This window comes from Siniperca chuatsi, linkage group LG20, assembly GCF_020085105.1.
Source record: "Siniperca chuatsi isolate FFG_IHB_CAS linkage group LG20, ASM2008510v1, whole genome shotgun sequence".
Lineage (NCBI taxonomy): Eukaryota > Metazoa > Chordata > Actinopteri > Centrarchiformes > Sinipercidae > Siniperca > Siniperca chuatsi.
In genome coordinates, this window is record NC_058061.1 from 16,701,681 (window position 1) to 16,723,576 (window position 21,896).

At 40.3% G+C, this 21,896-nt stretch overlaps 1 protein-coding gene across 5 annotated transcripts; it reads right to left on the minus strand.

Annotated features, from left to right (window-relative positions):
• Positions 1-882: 882 nt before the first annotated feature.
• Positions 883-20,226, minus strand: tex2l (testis expressed 2, like). Of its 5 annotated transcripts, XM_044179456.1 has the most exons (13): positions 19,893-20,214; positions 17,681-17,760; positions 14,202-15,645; positions 11,019-11,219; positions 9,919-10,249; positions 8,028-8,305; positions 5,621-5,770; positions 5,405-5,504; positions 4,673-4,805; positions 3,295-3,432; positions 2,666-2,875; positions 1,909-2,029; positions 883-1,809 (listed from the first exon to the last, which is right to left on the minus strand). In XM_044179456.1, the coding sequence occupies exons 3-13, from the start codon at positions 15,612-15,614 to the stop codon at positions 1,636-1,638; spliced, it is 3,249 nt and encodes a 1,082-aa protein (XP_044035391.1). In that variant the 5' UTR covers positions 15,615-15,645; positions 17,681-17,760; positions 19,893-20,214; the 3' UTR covers positions 883-1,635. The 5 variants fall into 5 exon arrangements, with proteins under 5 accessions (XP_044035391.1, XP_044035390.1, XP_044035393.1 ...); XM_044179455.1 differs by lacking the exon at positions 17,681-17,760 and having other exon boundaries at positions 19,893-20,213; XM_044179457.1 differs by lacking the exons at positions 883-1,809; positions 1,909-2,029; positions 17,681-17,760 and having other exon boundaries at positions 2,803-2,875; positions 3,276-3,432; positions 19,893-20,222.
• Between the last annotated feature and the right edge of the window lie 1,670 nt (positions 20,227-21,896).

A 21,896-nucleotide genomic window follows, 5' to 3' on the forward strand; every position in this document is an offset into this window, starting at 1 on the left:
GTCGTGTTTTCTGAAGAATCTGAGCAGAGCTCAAAACGAGTCTTTTCAAGCGCAAAGAAGCACATTTCCCTCGACTTACAATTCACCATATCACTCTTGTTAAATGAAGCTGTGAGCTATGAGATGATGGACAACAGTCATATGATCTCTATCCCCAAATTCAGTCAGTTCAATTATATTCATATTATTTAGGTGATAAGTATAAGTATTAGGTGTACTTATCCCAAACAAACCAGAAAAATAACTTCCTGTGCATCAGAGTACTTTGGCAGTAACAGCAGGGGAGTAAAGGCTCTGCCTTGTGGCCTGATGCTATTGGCACTGATGTTAAAATGCCTGAAATATTGGCTAGCATCTAAAATCCAAAATGAAGACATGATCTAAGAACATAAGCATCATCCTCTGCACTCCTTACTTGATATCTTTGCAAAATAAACTGAATGCAGCCTTATTATTAAATTTGCAAAATATATAATAAAATAAATGCCTGCTTTATTTTCATGAGTCCGATAATAGATTATTGCCACACTGGTTTGATTATTGTAATGCTTTGTTAATGATGGTTTTCAGTTATCAATAGATGGTTTGCTACTTGTTCATCCTAATAAGGGACGAACAAGTAGCAAACCAGGGGTTTTTGATTTAAGGATCATTATAAGTATCCATTAGACGTTTTGGAGATTTTCCTTACGAATAAATATTAACCAATTAAGTAACCAGTGTTAGTCCAGATGTTGACACACAGGTTTTTGCCTTTGGCATCCATTGGAAAATATTTAAACAACTTACAACAGTGAACATTATGTTTGTATGAGGATGAGGGATGGACAGTGTTGGGTATGTCAAATCATAAGCAATAGATTAATAAGAGCTACACCAAAGTAAAATATTAATGAAGTCTTTTAATACACATCAATATCATGTTTAATTGATTTTTTTACATTGAAATTGAGAGGGAGGTCCATTACAGTGTTGCACATGAATGAATTCAAGTATGTGCAGGAAAATATTCACAAATGTTTCATCTTCACTGTTTTTTTTTTAAATAAAAGAGCCCATAGGAAAATGAGAGATTTTTAGAGGATATGTGTATTTTTGTGTCTCATTAAAATTTCACATTTACTCTGCACATGACGTCATGTGGGAGACTCAAACTGGCAGGTGTTTTTTCTAGCTTTTATTTAATGTGTCCATCATCTTATATCCAAAGTGACATTGAGCTGTAAACACCAAAGCAGTATATATATATAATCTCATAGGTATCATTCGCATGTAAACATCTGCAAAAGGTAAAAAGGTATCACCTGTTTGTACAGTAATCTGTTACAGCTCACTCTGACTATACCGTATAATTAAGCTATTCTATTTTAGATGGTACAAACAACCCCCAGACTCTCCATCACACCTACACATACAACGTTAAACATCAGACCTTCAGAAACTCCTGGTTCACAAGGGTTAGTAAGTCTGCCTAAGAGCTACCAAAGTCTATAGAGGCAAATGTAACTTTATGTTCTGTTTGGTGATTCTCATTCTGCTGCTTCTTCCCCTTCGGTCACTGTATATATATATATATATAATGTAATAAATCCATCTTGCGGGATCAGCTCTCCGTTGATCATCAACAACGAGGCACTAGTCAGACTCTGCCCCAGAGATCTCAGGTTGGATCCTCTCGATGGACTCTGTGGAGGAGCTTTGGGACCGTTGGGACTGAGAGGACAGATGCTGCGATGCTTGAGGGCTGTCCACCACAGAGTGCATCAGGGGTAAATAGATGTCATCCATGTTTGGCAGTACAAACACTTTCTGGAGAAGAAAGAACATGATTGTGAGAGAAGGGAGGAAAGCTGAGAAGATGACAGCATTGTGCATAGCAGGTGCTGTTTTGTTTTTGTTTTGTTTTACCTGGAACTCATCCTGCAGTTTCTTTTCAATCCACTCGGTCACATGACAAAAAGTCAACTCCCTCTCCCCTAGTTTGGGACGGACATGCAGATCCAACTTGGGGGGCACACAGAAGCTGTACCTACAGAGGAGATCATCACATCATCACACCCATATTGAGGTTCCATTGCTGTTTTCAGCCACATTTCAGTCTCACTGCTTGAAACAGGCTTAGTGCTCAACTAAAATGGACTGGTAACACAAATAAATGTTCTTTTGGCACGAGATGAGGTGTGAAATGTGAGTCACACCGCAGAAACATGCTGCAGCTGAACATGCTTGTTTTTGAATTAGCATTTCTGAGGTTGCAGTAAATTTATTACATGCAGTAACTGGTACATCAGAGTGAAATATATTTTTAAAGTGTATATATATTTCTGAAATAAGGAAGGCAATCTCAATGTCTATATCCAAACTAGAGCTGGACCAATAAATCGACCAGGCCGATATATATAAGCCGATATCAGCTTATTGCAGATATATCTGACATATCTATATGTCGGCCGATAACTAACAAGAAACTGTACAGTAACTTACAAAGCCTAAACACTTCTTACATTTAGCAGAGTTTAATATATTTATGAAGGATTTCTGTTTGTGTGCATCTGTTTTGTGGAAACATCTAACTCAATACTGAAGGCCTCACTCTTCTTATACTTTGGTGGACATGCATTAAAAAGGATTTCAGCTTCAGTTGCTCTAATGCCTCACTACTTACCATATCCTGTCTGTAGGGGGCGGCGGGATGTTGACAACCAGAGTCCCAGACAGCTCTTGAACCTCCACAGTGAGCAGCAGGGGCGTGTTGGACATCTCCTCAAACTTCTTCTTAATGAACTCGTTCTCTGTTGCCTTCTGGAAATACTTGGATTTAGCGATTTTGTCCACAAATCTCAAAATCTTCCTTCCAGTCTTTCCACCCCCTGCCCTGTAAGATAGGATTAGTGGAGAGGAGAGGAGCATCAGGATGATCCTGCATTTCTGAGTAGATTTAGTGTCAGAATCAAGTCAAAATCTGAGGAGAGATGAGAGTTGAAATGAAAATGAAAGCGGCAGCCATCTGGAGTGTGATGTCAGCACAGTTTATTTTCTGCTTTAGAAAAATGAGCATTCACAACACAGAAGGGTAGAAGTAACACTTCATGGTGTTACTTACTAAAAGTTACACCTTCTCCCTTTTTAAGTAGCTGTTTATGTAAATGTCCTTTGACTTAATTGTCACACAAAAGTAGCAGATGATGGTCCATTTTTGTTTGTAATACTATTTAATTAACGTAACCTACTTTGAACATATTCATAAGCAGTGTTTTTGTTTGATATTACACTACTTTATATATCAGCATTCACCCATCAGTAGCTGGTGTGGATCCCTTCTCCCCCACTGAACCCTGAGGCTCAGAGAGAAGCAGCTCTTCCTCATCAGATGAACCAGCACTGGAGGACTCCTCATCGCTGTCCGCCAACACACTGAAGATGGACCTGCAGCTGGGGAGGACGCACAGGCAGACAAGTTAGGAATGGGCAGATGGATGACAAAATTAAAGTATGGATGGAAGCATCAATACAACTCATTTTTTACATTAAAAAAATGACATTTAAACCCTAATTGATACCTCCATGGACAGATGCATGTGCAAGAGCAAATCTTACATTTACTGTAAAAGTGTCTCAGTGGCTACAAGTCTCTCTGTAAAGCTTCAGATGCACCACAGACGGCCAATATAAAGCTTTGCCTGGACTCTATCTAAGAGCTGGACCACTGTGGGTGTATGACAGGCAGCTCTACGCTAATCAAAGTAATGTGAAGCTCCACTCTGTAGATTAGAGATTAGAGGGAACAGGGGATGGAAAGAGAGGTGTGTAGGTGTGTATTTGTGTGTGTGTGTGTGTGTGTGTGCAATAGAAATGATGAGAAATAAAACACAGGGTTTACTGTTATTTGGGGCACTCTACAGATTGTACGCATAAAGGGCAGCTTACTCATCACGAGGAGTGCTACTCAGCCTGTAAAAACAGCTGTATAATGTCTCCCTTGGATTTGGAGGGAGCTTTCTAAAGGCTGAGAGAATACCCCTCCAAGGTCTAATTAAAGATGCTACTGAGTTGCATTATGGGGATTGTAGGCTCCAGCGTTTTTGAAGCTTGACTAAGGACTAATCTGCCTCTGTTGCTTCGATTTTCACCATTTAAAAAAGAAATCTGTCTCTCACTTCCATAAAATCCCATAGCTTTATTGACGTGCAGTACTAAATCACTGGAGTACCCCTTTAATATATCTGGGTGCCACTGCAGATAATGTTGCATAAACTGCTTTATTGCAGTTTATGACAATATTGCATTAATGTGATTTTTGCATCAAAGTGATCTTGATATGTCAGGTATTAAATTCACTGAATTAGCTGCAAACAGGCATGTAAATCTAAAATATCACAGTATATATCAATATAAAATTACATATAGTGTGAAATAAAACTACGTCAATGATACTAATACTAGTAGTGGCTGCTGCTATTACTAACACAAATAACAATATCACATTCACATTATTTGTTATACACAAAAGGAGATTGAAAAGAGTTGGGAAACACTGTTAGGAGTCAATGATAAAAAATGTGAATTAAAACTTTTCAGAAAAGCGTATAAAAGTGGGCAGTTGGGACAGGTATGCTGCGTGTGTGTGTGTGTGCATAGTGTGAGTGTGTATGGCTTTGTGTGTAGTACTGACCGAGGGCTGCCAGTTTCAGTCGTACTGTCTGTATCTTGACCGCCCTCTTTACCCAGCTTGGACAGGTTGAACTTGGTCTGCAGGGTCATCTGCAGGGCACCAGTGTAGACCAGCTGCAGCTCCACCCACAGGCCTGCCGGGGGCAGCACGAAGAGGCCAACACCAGGCCACCAAAATTAAGACAAAACTCATACACACAGCCTAATCTGCACACACACACACCACTTAGTGGGCAGATTAAACAGCTTTCACTGTGATTATCGAGCCTTGAAATTAAATTTATAATAAATTACGCAGATTATAAATCCCCCTTTAGAAGCTGACACATGTGGACTGAGCGGGAAATAACAGGGAAAAGCTGAAAATGGGATCATTTGTTGACGAGCAGTTGTGTAACAGCGAAGGGTCACACACACGTATGCTGACTTAAATTCTCATTAGGAGTGTTGTCTGCTGATTGCCTGATTTTTAAATACACTCTCTCTCTCTCACACACACACAAGCCAATATGCTCTAAATGTTGAAGGCCATGGCGTAATGGCTCTCCTGCTCTGTGAGATTACAACAGGATAACAGCGTCTGATCTGATGCTCTGCAGCACTCAGCTGTAATCACATGAGCAACAGGTCATCTTCTCACTCATCTCTTGCTGATACTGTGTGTGTGTGTGTGTGTTTGAAAATTGAGTATGTGTATGTTTTTGGCAGTGTTTGATCTCCAGTCTGTACTCACCTCTGTGGTTGACCTCTGGTCTGGAGGTAGTAGTGATTTGCGGCATAGAGCAGCCCATATCCAACTCAGTCAAAGTCAGCTCATTCATAAAGTAAGGCAGCTGTGAAGAACAAACCACATCATAGCTTTAAAGTGATATAAAGTGTATCACACTTATAGTTAACATTTTCTGTGACTTTAAACTGACACAGTAACTTTCAGTAAAACTGCTCGCACTCTGATTTTGCTCAGCTTCTTCTGGATCTTGTGGGAAACCACGTCGGCCCAGTGCTTCTCCCGCAGGAAGTCCCAGAAGATTCGACCAATTAGAGCGTTAGCCCATGCAGTCTGGCTCGTCCCAGGGTGCTCTGCTAGATCACAGGTACACTGTAAAAAAGACACCTGAGTGAGGGCTGAGCATGCTCAAGAAAAGTGCAGGTTTAATACAATTCAGACCTAAAAACAAAGGAAGAAGAGAAGAATCATTTCATAAATGTTGGAAAATTTCCTGCTAGTTTTTTCCATTGACAAATATCGACAACATTATGTTTTTTCAGTTTATTCTACAGTATATTCTTTTCTCTTGCTATATTTTGTTTCATTCCAGAAGCCTTTTTTGATATGTACTGACCCACTTTAATAACATGTTTGATAACTAATGCCATTTTATACTAGTTGCACTATTGCACAGTGTCACTTTACTCTCTATACATGCTTTGTACATCCTCCACTCTTGATCTAGTCCCTAGCAATTTCCTCAAGAATGTATATGACAGCTTGTCTCCCTCCATTCTAAAAATTATTAACACTTCACTAGAAAAACCTATCTTTCCTACTGCCTTTAAAGGTCCAGTGTGTAGGATTTAGTGGCATCTAGCAGTTAAATTGCAGTTTGCACCCATTTGAATACCGCTCGCATCACCCTCCCCTTCCAAGCGTGTAGGAGAAACTATGGTGGCGGCGAAACTCCTATCTAGAACAAGTATTTGGTTTGTCCATTCTGGGCTAGAAACATGGTGGTGCAACATGGCGCTCTCTATGTAGAAAAAAACATCTTATCCTAAGATAATGAAAACACAATGATTCTTATTTTCATGTGATGATACACTAATGAAAACATACTTATAAAATTATATTCCATTCCTTCCAATAGCTCCTCCTAAATTTTACACACTGGAACTTTAAGACTGGGGTAGTGACACCTCTATTAAAGGAGCTAAATCTAGCCTAAAACATCCTTAGTAATTACAGGCCTATATCCAACCTATCCTTTATGAGCAAAGTTCGTTTTTTAATAAACTTAATACCTTTATCAAGTATCACTATTTTAGAGAAGTTCCAATCTGGTTTTAGATCCAACCACAGTACAGAAACGGCCTTAGTCAAAATAGTAAATCATCTCAGACATGCCACTGACTTGAATCAAGTGTCAATCCTCATCCTTTTGGAAGCTCAGCATTTGACACCATCAACCATACTATTTTAATCAATCGTCTTGAAAGATGGGTCGGTCTCTCTGACAGTGCTTTAATCTGGTTTTGATCCTACATAACTGGTAGAAAATTCAATGTTAGTCTGGGTGATCATGTATCTGCGAAACATGACTTGCCATTTGGTATTGCACGAGGAAGCTGTCTTGGTCCCCTGCTATTTTCATTATAAATGCTTCCATTAGGTTGCATCATCAATGAGTTCAATACAATTTTCCATAGCTACGCAGACAACACTCAATTATACATTTCTGTTGAGCCATCTAACCCAAATAGCCTATCATCTCTGACTGCCTGTTTGGCCTCGATAAAACAGTGGATGAGTGATCTTTTCAAACTTAACTAAGATAAAACAGAGATACTTCTGCTAGGTCCTAAATGCAAGAGGGCGACACTTTTTAATAGGCTTGGGAACCTGGCTCACCAGACCAAAACAGAAATTATCTTGGACTCTATATTAGCAGAGTGAACAGCATTCTTCCACTTGAGAAATGTTGCCAAAGTAAGGCCATTCTTAATGAAGCAAGATGCCGAGAATTTGATTCATGCCTTCATTACTAGAAGCAGGTTGGACTATTGTAAAGTCCTCTACACTGGCCTACCAAAAAAGTTGATAGGAAAACTTCAGCTAGTTCAGAACTCTGCCACCAGACTTTTCACAATGCCCAGGAAAAGAGAGCACATTACTTCAGTTTTAGATACCCTGCACTGGCTCCCCATTTCTTACATTTCTGACTTTTTAACTCGTTATCAACGAACAAGAGCCCTTTGGTCCTGATGCTCGTATTTTAACTGTTCCTAAAAAAACCCACAAAATGAGTGGGGAAACTGCTTTTAGCTCCAAGGCTGTGGGACACCCTGCCCAGTTACATATGCAAGCTCTGTTGACATTTTAAGAATCAACTGAAGACTTACTTATTCAGTCAGGCATTTAGTTAGTTTTTATCACTTTCTACTACCATTTTACTGCTTTTTTTCTTTTGTGTTTTGTTTTTAATGCCATACTGTAAAGCACTTTCAACTCCATTGTATATATGAAAGGTGCTATATAAATAAAAGTTGTTATTATTAAACTGTAAACTGTCCAGCTCTGGAATGTTTCTACAGCCTCACTTAATTTGCTTTGCTTAATTTTATAGGCAGTCATGACTTACATTTCCTTTTATGGTTGGGCTTGTCTCTGTGCTGCTGGCTCCAGTACTGGAGAGGGCAGTCAACTCCTCTGTCGCCAGGAGACGAGCCATGTAGCCGGGGTAGTCTAGCAGCGTAAGGCCCCTGGTGCTACTTGAGGTCTGACTGACATGAGCTGCAGGGATGCAGGGGACTGGAGGAGTGAAGGGGGCATCGTCATCACTGCTGCCCACTATGCTGGATCCTCTGCTGCTTGGGACATTACCTGAGGCGCTAACGCTCTGTGCCAGTGCAGGGTTACCTGGGAGAATACAGGAAACATTTACCTGGTTGGTAAAGCTTCAGTTCATGGCAGACAAGTTATTTTCTTTATTAGCAGTGCTTTTAGAATGAATGCCTTTGGTTACAGTGATCATTCAGAAGTAACTGCAATGATTCTTGAGAGCAAGAGAGGTTGCCAACACCAATTTATGAGACTGCAATGAGAAACTAATTGAAATTGAAATTGCACTTTCTTAAAGGAATAATTTGACATTTTTGGGAAATCCACTTTCCACTTTCTTGCCCAGAGTTAGATGGGAAGATGAATACCACCCTTGTGTCTGTACAGTAAATATGAAGCTACAGCCAGCACCTGGTTAGCCTAGCTTACCATAAAGACTGGGAACAGGGGGAATCTGCTAGCTTGGTTCTGTCCAAAAATAACAAAATACACCTGCCAACATCTGAAAAGCTCAGGTTTCTTGGAAGCCTCTCGATGCATCGCTAAAACCTGCAAAGTGATGGTGACTAGCGAGCCAGTCTTTTGCAGACCCACACATTAAAGAATTTCAAAGTCAGTTTTATTTATATAGCCCAGTAGCACAAATCACAAACCCTTGGGGGGCAATCTGTACAGAGAATTTGAGAAAATTCTGTGTAAAGAGAATTGTAATACAGAAATTGAAAAGTGATATTGAAGGGATCCTTAAATGTGTTTTTCAAAATCTGATTAACTAAATGTTTGCATGAATATTCATATTAGACATGATATATTTTGTAGGGCAGTTGGCTTGCAACAAGGCTTTAGTCATAATCATCATTTTCACATTTGAAAAATGCAATGTTTGAATCACAATTTGTCAAAACCATATAGAGATGAAAGATTTAAGAAACATGGCATGCTGATTAACAAGCTTTCTGCATTTTCCCCCCTGTACAGAGTTTCACAAATTTTCCAAGGACAGTTGTGTTATGTGCTTCTTCACGGTTTTGTTTCTGTGACAGTACAAGAAGATAAGCTAGCAAGTCTACCGAAAATTAAGCACCTAAAAGCCTTCGGCCATAGCGGTCCATCAAGATTTTCTTACCTTTGGACAGAGCCAGGCTAGCTGTCTCCCCCCTATTTTCAGTCTTAATGCTAAGATAAACTAACTGTCTCCTGGCTTCAGCTCTATAAGCAACTGGACAGACATGCACAGACATGAGAGTGGTCTCATCTAACGTGTCCCAAAATGCCAAACTATTCCTTAAAATCACTAAACCAAAACCTGTTCTCTGTCATTAATCACCAGCAGTTCTCAAGTGTATGAGAGAGCAATTGTTTTTATATAGTGCTCTTAACTAATGTATTAAACAAGAGTGTGGCAATGGAAAAAAGGAAGTGTGACAGACAACAGATCAAATGACAGCTTTGTATTAGAAAAGAAAAATAACAAATGAGTAATATATTTGCTCTTGCAACTCAGTAATTTTCTCCAAAACAAAGCTGTGCCTCTGATAGATATTTTTCTGATGCCTTTGTCCTCTCAGGTCACCAACCAACTGTGAGCTTTGAAATGCATGTAATCCATAATCCACACATATATAGCATTTGTATAGATGCCTTATCTGGAAGCCTTCTCTTCTCTAACGCATTATTAACATTTCTCATACCTGATCTGGACACACATCTGCAAGGCCTCTGTCTGTCCCTCTCCTTTTCCCTCTCTGTATCCATGGATGCAAACAGGAAGTGACGAAACCACTCTTCTTTCTCTCGTCCTGTGCGGCCGAAGAGGTAAAGAGTGGTGGGAAGGTCATAGACGTGTTTGGAGGAACTTTGTTGTGGACTCTCCGGTTCAGCTCCTGGCTTCTCTCCCCGACTCTCCTCCGACCTTCCTCCCTCATCCCCCTGGGAGTTTGCACCCCCTGCCAGTTGGATGCAGATGGGATACTTTGGGTTCCACACCCTCTTCCGAGCCAAAACAGATGGCAGCAGGAATACCTTTGAGGAACAGTGGCGGTTTTGTTGTGTCAAAGCAAAAGACAACTGTTAAAAGGGCAATGCAGTCAGATGTCCCATTTATGAATTATTAATTAAGGCTGAAGAGTTTAACCAATATTAGAAGTCGATTTATTTTCCTGGCAATTAACCTTTATTTCAAATATACTTTTCTCCACCTTTGTTTATTCTCTCTCAGGCATTATTAGCAATTTCAGGCACTGTACTAAATGTAAATGTCACTTCCATGCATTAATTAGTCAAAACCCTATGTATTCATTAACTGGATACTGAACGCTTTTATACAAAGCTACTGCAGACAGATTTACATCTTTTTTTAGCCATGCTAGCTGTTGCTCTAGGGATGCCAATGTCAGTCTATATGTTGGCCACTTTGGTCCACATTGAAACAACTATTGGTGTGCCATGACAGCCTCACAGAGCTGTTAGCATAGCTGTAGAATCTTAGCCTTGTTCATCCATAAGAAACTATGTTATTATTTAAGTATTATTTTTCAATATCAAGTATATAGTTTAGTTCCTATTTTCTTGGTCTTGAACTGGATTTGCTCTGATTTTATCTTGGGCGACACAAAATTGGACTAAGTTTACTGCAGCTCTGAACTGACTACATACAGCATCGGAACATCACAAGAAAAACAAAATATTTCAGGTTTTCACTTCACTTTCTATATCCAATTAAAGAAAATACAACAGTGTCAGATACAGAACATATATTCCCTTAACACAGTTACTTAGGCAGTCATCATACTTTGCTCTTTGCAAGCTGAAAGGAGCGTGACTTGACGAAAGTGGCCTCGATGACTCTCTCATCGTACGTGGCCCTGCGGCTAATGTTGTTTCGCGGGGAGTCCAGACGGAGACAGGAGCCCTCCAGGGTGGCAAGCACGGAGTGAGTCAGAGCTGGATGGTAGGTTTCTGGGTCGTAATCATGTATCTCATTCATCCAGCCCTGAAAAGGCAGAAAGTAAGTGTTAATTTCAATCAACACTATGCACAGTTTCAAGTGAGTAATAAACACTTGATCTGGAATTGTTTCAGTCTTGAAACTAATGCTGTTATGTTCATAATCAGCCTGAAAATTAAGTATGCAGCAAAAAGTTAACATGATTGTAAATGTGTCTTTTTCAGTGACAGTTTCAGTGACAGGACTGAGGAGATTGGTCCAAACTATCAAACATGGTAAATCAGAATCAGCTTGATTGCCAAGCAGGTGTACACATACAATGAACTTGCTTTGGTATTATGGCACATAAGAAATTGTTGTTCACCATTTTGGGAAATATGCTTATTTGCTAATCGACTAAGTTATGTGCAAAGTTACGTGATAGAACTATTATTGGGCAATGACAGCCTGGTGCAGTGACTTCCTGGAGTCTCCACTGGTTTCCTGGCAAACTCGTGGCAACGAGAAGACTAAAGTCAAGAAATACTTTCAGCACATAACCCCTAATTCCACAAATTAGCGTTTTTACATTTCTGTTTGGTAGGTGTATTTCTCAGAGCCAGGCTAACTGTTTCCTCTTTACTTCCAGTCTTTATGCTAAGCTAAGCTAACTATTTCCTGGCTCTAGCTACATAATTAGCATACAGACATAAGAGTGGTGTTGATCTTCTCATCTAAATCTCAGTAAGAAAGCAAACTTTCCAAAATATTGAACTATTTCTTTAGTATCTGGACTTACATTAGGTCAATGTAAATTCAGATGCTTGAAAACTAATAGATAGACATAAAAGCATAATTAGTGTAAATTTGCTGGCTTTAAAATCCTGTAAAATAAATACATGGAGAAGCTTTAGGTTAAAACTTTGCTTAGTCTGATATGTATGTTGAAGTGTTCATTAGGGTGGCTGTATGTGAGCTGAATGCTGTCATACAATCCTTGTAAGAGCTTGATGCTCCCTCTTGATGCTCCAATTAACTAATAAACAATATATTATACATACTGAAATTTTATTTGTATTTTATTAATAGTGGTGTCAGCCTCTACCCTCACCTAACTATTCTCATTCTGTCATCTGATTACAACCTCTGAAAACATCTCACAAACCTTTTCACATTTTAACAGCCCACAGACTGAAACCAAACTGCTAATGACCAAATAAGGGAATTATCTCAACATTGAGACAGTAAACCCCCCATTTCCAACCATCACCATCACTACCATTCTCCCCCTCACACCTGCCTCACACCCTGACAAATTACAGCTTCCTCCTGCCTGTATCCCCAACTAATTGCCTCTGGAACTGACAGTGCCTGGGACAGTAGCTGTCCTCTCCATTTGCCCTGTGTCAAGCCAGGAGGAGAACAGTAATTACCACTGCGGCTCAGGCAGTTTTTATTATAATTGCATTCTGGGCACCTTGTGTAGTTGCATGCCACTTTCAGAAGCTTTAATCTGTGAAGGAAACAGTCAGCAGAGGTGCTTAAGTGACTCGCTGACTTGACACTGTTCTGTCTTAGAACAAATTACCGTGAAAACTTATTACAAGTACTGTTGTTACTATATTTGGAGTAGCCTTTAAACATGCTTTTAAAGTGCATTCAGAACTCAGTCACTTTCACCAAGTGGTTTTCTGATGAATGTTTACAGTTTGTGTTTTTTTGAAAGGCTGCAAGTCAGAGTAGTCTGCTGTTATGTTATTACAGTATGGCACGGTCAGAAAGATTTTAACGTTTTTTCATTAAAAAGGCCATTTTTGAAAGATTTCTCTTGTACCTCCTTGTACCAGTTTCAAGAGCATCACTGAAGTGGAGAAAAACTAATTGGTAAGGTGTATTCATATTGAAGTTGCTATGGTCAGAAACCTACACTGGCCATTTCACAATGTAATTGCATATGACTATGTAGCAATGTACTGTAGCAATAAGTGCATTTCCATCCACCTGTTTTATGCACATTTTCAATCTTCGCATAAAAACAGTTTTCTCAACTGTCAATTTCGAAATGCCAGAAATTTGAAAAAAAAGTTAAAATATCGCAAAAACGTTTTTACACTTCGCTGAGGTGGAAAAGTTCATCAATAAAAGCAATATGTGACAAGGTGTAATGGAAACTGACTTAACAAATGAATCATGATGTACACGAAGCATGTGACTTAAACGTCCACTGAGGCTGGCAGACAAAAACATCAGATATGTGTGGACCAATAAGGAGAGTGTAACCCCTAAATACATGAAACAAACATAAATGCCATATTTCCATCCATTTAAATTTGCACTGAATTTGGATGAAACTTGACTAAAGTAACTGTAAGTACTAGTATTACCTTTAAAGCAATAGTTCAACATTTTGGGAAATATACTTTCATTCTATTTTCTTGCAATGACTCTCACCAAGCTATAGCCAGCAGTCAGTTAGCTTAGCTTAGCATAAAGACTGGAAACAGGGGGAAACAACTAGCCTGGCTCTCTCCGAAGGCAACAATATCCACCTACCAGCACCTCTAAAGATCACAAATCAACACGTTATATGTCGCTTGTTTAGCAGGACAAGAAGCCTAAAAAAAGTAATTCGCCATTTTACGGGGAGCTGTGAGCCACACTATTTCTCAGCTGGTAGAGGTATCTTCCTGGAGTCTCTCGAGGTTGCCTGGCAATTGGTCGGCAGATTTTGTTAAATTAGGAAACAGCCAGGCTAGCATTATATTTAATGGACATATATTAGAGTAGTATTGATCTTCTCATCTCACTGTCTACCAGAAACTGAATAAGCACATTTCCCAAAATGTCAACTTTTCCTTTAAGGGTAAAGGGTTGGATGGAACAAAGAAATGAAATTCCAAGTCTGATGATTCTTTATGGCACCTATAACTGCTCCTTCTCAGATGTTATTTATGGAAGACCTGTTTAGAAATGTGTGAGTGTTGGAGTGAGACTGAGGAATGAAAATAAGGTGAGAACAAAAATGTGACATTTTCCTCCCTAATTTACCTTGAGGGTGTCAGGCTCAGTGCTGACAGCATCACCTGTCAGAATCCCCTCTCCCAACAGAGTCTGTGCTGGTCTGTATGGTGGATCTGAGCCGAGAGACCCAGAGGAACCCATCCTAATGAGCAACAATCCTAGCAAGAAGCCCAATGCTAATCCCAGAGCCAGGCCAGAGAAGTATGGACTGAGAGGTAGGATGAAATAGCCATAGGACAGCACTGCCACACAGAATAAACTCATGCGTGGCAGAGGATGAGGGGGTTGAGGAAGAGGAGAAGTCCTATGCAGAGAAGATGCAAGGACCTGAGGACCAGCAGGTGATCTCCTCGCCTGCCCGTGGGTCTCAATGGCTAATACTTGCATTATGTCACCGTCTGTACATATTTCGAGCTCCTCATCCCTGTGATGTTGTCTGTAGTGATGCACAGGGCAGGGGCTACGGTTGCTTCTCCCAGGATGTCTAACAGACGGCCAGTCAAACACAGGCACAAACACATCAGCATCTGTTTTTCGAGTATTCCTCACAGGAGACTCAGAAAGAACTGTGTCTGTGCTACCTTCACGGCCCAAACCTCTGGAGCTGACCAGAGGATGAGGCCCCTGGGTCTTACCCTGGTGTTTGGGGCTGCTTGTGTTCTCCTCTCTCATGATCTTACTGAACATGCTGCTCAGAGGCTCATGGACGGCCTCCGAGAGCTTCCTCTTGGTGTCCTCTAACTCCATTTTGAAGAAACCCCCTTTCAGACCCTCTCCACTAGGGGAGAGTGTGCTAGGAGAAGGGGGCGCAGTACGAGAGTCCCCATTGCTGCGGGCTTTTGGTTGGGTAAGCTGCTTCCACAGGTGGAGGTTGAGGCGGGAGTCTGATTTTGACTGCGACACCTCGGGCTCTGCATGGGAGATCTCCGTGGAGATCGACTTTACGAGGCTGAGAAGGGGCTTAGGTCTGAGAGTGGAGCCTTCTTTGAGCTCCAGCTCTGTGGAGAGAGACTTGACCAGGCTTGCAAAGGGTCGGTGGGTGGGTGAAGAAGGGCTTGGGGAGAGGAAGCTGGGGCCAATGGCGGAGCAGTTGCCCAAAGATCCAGGGGACGAGGGAGAAAGAGGGACGTGGAAAGCTTGGGAGTGCAACCCTCTGTCATCCTCAACAGAAAGCTGCCTCTCCTTGGAGAGCGATATAGAGGGGTAGTCGTCATCGTGGTTGAGGGAGAAGATGAGCTCACTGTCATCCAAACTGTCCCATTCTCCCTCTGTTCCAGTCAGCTGGATCACAATCCCTCGAGGGAGATGCCTCTTGGTCCCAAGGGAGGAGGCGCTGACTGGGGAAAGGCCAAGACCTGGGCTGTGGGGCTCCTGGAGAGGTCTGCCACCTCCTTTTCCTTTATCCTTGCTTCTTTGCCCATTTGTTCCGCTCTCTGCCATTTCTTGACTTTACATCGCTCAGCCAAGGCACCTAAGAGTCAGTGAAAGAGAATAAATAAAGAACATGGTCAGCTTCATTATTAAGGCTCAGATACAGAACAAATAAAAGCAGTCAGGGAATGAGTCATAGAGAGAGAGAGGAAGGGCATCTTTTCTATGCTTGTGTGCCTCATTTTCACAGAAACTGCTTACTAGTGCCAACTACCCATTAATGTGTGAATGTCGAACAGTTTAGAGAGTTGTGGAAATCTACATTAATCTGAAGACTAGTGAACCTGAATCTGATCCATATAAGCACCTCTCCCATAGCTGTCGCTCCACATACTGAATGAGTTTTAGAGGCATACAAAAATAGACAAGACAGTCTGTCTCCCCCAAATGTTGCACAAACTAGGGCAACTCAGGCTTGGATCTAACATCTTTTGGGGCTGATTGGATGTCTATATAGAATTCATTCATTTTATATGCAAGGGCTTTCTGTGCATATGAACATGAAATGACAAAGTATATTTGAGTAAAGTTTTTCAGTATAAAACAGAGAGAGTATATTTTTGGCTTTGTCTAAATTGTAATCTCCAAGCAAATACTTAATGTTTTCATGAAATATTACTTCTCTGAAGTAATATTCAGCATGTCATCTCCCCGAGGAAATAACTACAGTGTCTCCCAGTCTCATCCCCTAAAGAGCTAACTGTCAGCCATAAAACCCCAGAGTCACAAACCTCCCTCTGATGTCTTCTCGAGCTGTTTGAAGAGTTACTTATGTATCCCTGAGATGAATAGTGAGGGGAAAGATTACACATTATACAGCCAGCACCTACTGACTGGCCAAAATTATACTAGCAAAACCCATCACAGAACAGAGAGACAATGTGTATTATTAGCTGTCATTTTGTGGGAGAAAAGAGCAGTTCTGCATCACTGGACACACGCTGGGAAACAGCACAAAGGCCCAGTGGAGACCGATTCATTCGCCGACTCTCTGGGTCAAGTGCCCTGCTCTTTATGCAAGTTAAACCCCACCTCTGACTGGTCAGATTTACGTAACTGTATTACAGTGCTGTGTGGCACAATTTCAACCAATTCCACAGCAGCTGGTGGATTCTGACTAATCTGTTCTAACCCAAAATGGACGGTGGGGAGATAAACCTTACAGACACACACGCAGCCAGGCGACATTAAACCTTCCATATAGCTTTTCACAGGGTAGGAAGAGGGACCAGAACCTTTGAGGTGCCATAAAAGAGACACATACACACACACTCACACATGCACTCACACCAACATTAGGGAGGCTAAACTACTGTTAAGCTAACAATGTTTTGAGCTAATAGTAGAACACTAAGAGGAAAAGGCCAATGTTGACATATTGTCATGCTAGTTTGGAAACAGCTGTGTATGGACTCCAGATGCTGCTGTATTTTTCATTAATCCAAATGTTCTTATATCAAATCACTGGAGGTACAAGACCAAATCAACAAGTTAAGGAACATCTTTTGGCCTTGAGTGGTACAATATCCACTGTGGAGAAGACTTTTGGCTACACAGTATCAAATAAGAGTCTACAGCCTTGCTAACTGCTCTGTGAGGCTACTATACTTAGGTATAGCGGTTCTTTGAGCTAAATGCTAACATCAGCAGGCTAACATGCTCACAAGGACAATGTAAATGTGCTGATGTTTAGCGGATATAATGTTCACCATCTTAGTTTAGCGTGTTAACATTTTCTAATTAGCACTAAACAAAGTAAAACTGAGGCTGATGGGAATGTCATTAGTTTCTCAGATATTTGTTAATAAACCAAAGTAGTGAACAAAGTTTTGACAAGAATCTGCAGCTAGATTAAAAAATAACGGGGTCACTAATGTTAGTAGAATTCATCCTCTGTCCTTGGGGTTGTTTGAAGTATTCATCTGTGACAACCCCAGAGGCCAAAGACAGCTGAGTAAAACTTTGTGGTTTAAACAAAGACAACCAAAGAAAGGCAAGAACAGAAGGAAGAGTGTGGTGAATGTGGTACTGTAAATACACTACTGCCTGATTGTAGGACTCCAGGGGCCAGTCACCTTTTTGAGCTTCTATTTGTGGGGCCAACCAGTCATTTCAGGTCCCTATTCAGCAGCATGTGATTCTTAATGATAAGCTCCTGTAAATCAAATACAAGAGAGCTATTCATGTACCGTAAAACTGTGTAGAGTGATCATGTGATGACTGTAGCATGAAATACATCACACATCTGCTCTGAGTGGCACTGCAACGTGTTCGAACCATCCATTACATTCTCGGTGACAGAATCAGCCTAACAGCATGTCTGTGACTCAGTGTGTGTGTGCGTGTGTTTGTGTGCCACCCTCTGATCAAACACGAACAGTAACAATCTCAGATTAACATTAATGCAGGGTTTTACTGTGAAATCTGACAAATCACACAGCCGGATTATGGGCTAAACCAACATTTGGTGGGGTGTGTTTCCAAGCTAGTTCATCTCCATAACTCAGTGTTGATTGTAGTTATTAGTAACATCACAATCCTTCAGAGTCCCTTGCTATCAGTGGTCATATTCTTTTGCTTAAGGTCATACACAGATGGGTGAAATATTAAAGGAAAAATTTCACTGAGTGGAGAAACAAATGTAGATGCTTTTCAGTGCAGGGCGCATGGGAGTCACTGAATGGTTTGATGAGTTTGAAAATAGATCTCAACCAATAGAAACACCTATAGGAGACTTTGAACCAAAATGAAATCCAACCTTTTTACACAGTAATTATAGTGTAGTTACTGGGTTTGCTGGCTGTAAAATAAAGCAGTCCCTCGTTCACCCCTAATTACAAAGTAAGTAGTGGGTATGTTGCATGTCATGTGTGGTATTACTTATTCCAGTACAGTCTTTCACCATAGTAAATACTGTTAAACAGAAAACAAAATATGTCCATCTCAATGACAAAACAGAATTAAAACTGTAATTAGTAAACTTTAAGTAGAATGTATAGTTTTAGTATTATTTAAGGACAATAAGAAGTATTATAGTTTCCCCCTTTCCAGGTTGTGCACAATGAAAGTCAATATATCATATTGTATAGAAAGTTAATTTCAGTATTTTTTAAAAATTGAGTGACAGTGCCACATGCAATTTGGCTCCTTTTTCATGACATACAGTACCTATTGTGTAAAGACATATAAACGAAGCCCATTGGTCCCCTGTCTGAACCCTGTACTTATTTAATTTGTACTGGGCCATTATAAAAGTACTTTAAGCTCCTCCCTAAATGCAAATCAGTGCACACACTGGACTTAAATCAAAATTGCTTATGAACTTTTTGGGAACAACGAGATAAAGTATTTGCCATCATGAATGATATCTTGAAGCTCTTTATATAATTTAATGTAAAAGCTGGCTTTTCGATCAGTTGCTGTATGGAGTTTCATGCAGTATGGCATACAAAAGTGAAACTATTAGTTGATTACAAATTACAAAATATAATATGCAACAGCCTAATCAGTAATTTTTCCAGCAAAAATGTCAAAGATTTGCTGGTTCCAGCTTCTCAAATATGAGGATTTGCTTTTATTTGTCATATATGATAGTAAACTGAGTTTTGGACTGTCAAATAAACCTGGCAACTAAAATATGCCACTTTGGGCCCTGGGTTGTTATAATGGGCATATTTCTCCACTTTCTGAGATTTTATATACAAAATGATTCAATTAATTGATTAATTGAATAAAATAAATCGACAGATTAATACATAATGAAAATAATCGTTAGTTGCAACCCTAATTACACCAAAATGGGTCAACTACAGTATAGCAGACAGATGGATCTCTACACTAGTGAAAACAAATTTATGCCGTCACAACTACCAAAATATGAGACCCATTCCAAAAAACAAAAGGGTCTTATTATAAAATATAAATGCACACAATACAGCATGTGGCCCCACCTTGTGCAGTGGCTATATACAGTATGTAAGTAAAATTCCGGTCACAGAATTCAGTGTAACACCTCCACTCAGAGCTCCACTTTCCCTTTCTCACATCCACAAGACTAGTTTGACATGCAGACATGAAGAAGTAGAAGTTAAATGACCGAGAAAATGTTGCATAATGCTACCAGTGTCCGGTAAAATGCCTTTTATGCGCACTTTGCTCACCAGACAGTGATATTCTTGTCTCCTAGTCTTACTTTTGAATAAAATTGCAAATGTCTGCAGCGCTGATGATGTTTTGCAGAAAGAGAATAGCAAATACTGTACATGGAGATGATGAATATATACTTACCCGAAAAAATTATTCTGTGCATGGAAATGTGACTAAACCTGCCGGTCAGTGTTGTCTTCTGCTAGTCTCCTCTCCATTTGTGTGCGCAAGGACCGCGGAGTGAGGAGTCTTAACGCGCTCACTCTCCTTCTCACGCAGTCACACACACCTCCCCTTAACCGACTGCCAGCATCATCCAGATGTGTCATGCGCTGCCGAGAATCACAGCTCACCAAACTGATTATGAAAAGCATGGCCGTGCTGCATGATAATCCAGATTAAGAGTCCTGCAGCCCCAACAGACGCACACACAAACTCACCCACACAACTCTGCATCCTGAGTGTAACTGCTGTCTAATTGTACAAAACATGGTGACAGCTAAAGTTCAGCCTGAGGGTTAAATAGTATTATTTTCTATTCTGGGGATCCATGCCCCCCATCCTGGCCTACATAAAACACACTGGAAGCCCTAGAAATGACAATATGAAGAACAGGGCAGTGGTGTGCAGGCTGCGGCTGGGGTGAGAGACAATAACCCCCATCCATCACTGACTTGAGGAGATGTTCCTTCACAGCCTAGCTGGCTGAATGCATGACAATAAACACACAAGACCACATATTCATGTATACAGTACATATACAGTTTGATAATTTTAATTATTTGATTTCCATTTTACTCTCTTAATCTAATTTTATTATTTGTTGCCTTTGTATGATTAGATTTAGCTGATTTGGCTTCATATTGATAGTTTCATTTCTTTGTGTCTAAACAGGGGTGTAGTGGTGGGGGAGGGGGGAATAGTGGATCCAAGTACCCAGGGCCCCAACATGGGGAGGACCCTGAAAAAGCCTGGAGTTAAACACTTCTTTTTATCTACAATTTTGACATTTTACATGTGCTGTTAATGTTCTATAATGTTGTAAATCCTCATAGTGAAACCTTCACACAGTAGTTGCAGCATGTTTGCGAAAAGAGGGCTGAAATATACAGAGATTTCAGACTGTGCAGACTTTCTTAAATGCATTATAATAAACACTTCATTACTGGTTACCCTAATAGCCACTGCAGCTGCATGTGTTCACTTGACTTGCTGCAAGGTGAGATGTGCTGTGCTGAACTAAAAAACTGCAGACAATAGTGGGGACTTCTGAAGGAGTCTGGGAAATTGCATCAGCCCAGAAGTAGAACTAAAGTATAATTATATCTAAATGTAAATAGACTGCAATATTCCAACAGTAAAACAATTAGCCAGTGAAGGAATGTAACAAAGTACATTTACTCAAGCAATGTGCCAGTTTTGAGATACTTGTACTTTGCTTAAGTATTTCCATTTTCTGCTACTTCATACTTGCAATCCATTACACTTCAGAGGGATATATTGTACTTTTCACTCCTCTACATTTATTTGACAGCTATAGTTAGTTACTGTGAAGATTAAGATTAAACCTAGGATGAGTTTTATAAAAATTTTAAGCACTTTTTAAGCATTGCAAAAGCTCTGATGAACCTACCCTACATGCCCAACATGAAAGGGCAGACAGACAAAGTTAGCAACTAGCTGGTGAACATAGTGGAGCATTTAGCATTAGCAGCTAAAGAGCCAGATATTTCCCTCAGGAGTTGGTGGAGACCAAAACAGAGCTAAAGGAGAGAGAATATTGGATTTAGATTTGTCAGGTGGATAGAAACACGACTCTGAATAAATGCTAATGTTGCTCTGTGTGGGATGGATGTGTAAATAGGCAACTGCTTGCTAATACATATTAACTCTATAAGGTGATAATATGTCAGTGTTGTGTTTACAGCTTGTTGTGCTGCCCCCATGTGGCCAAAAAAAAATCAAAAATGCAGCTTTAAAGAGAAACTCAATGCAAGTCTCCTAAAAAGAATGTAGGCTGTACAGAAGGCAAAGGGTGGACACACTAAGTCTTTCAAATTTGATTTTGTACATACTGTATCTATGGAGGTTTTAGTATAATTTTGTGTTTTGCTGCATTATTATCTGACGCTGTAAAATAAATAC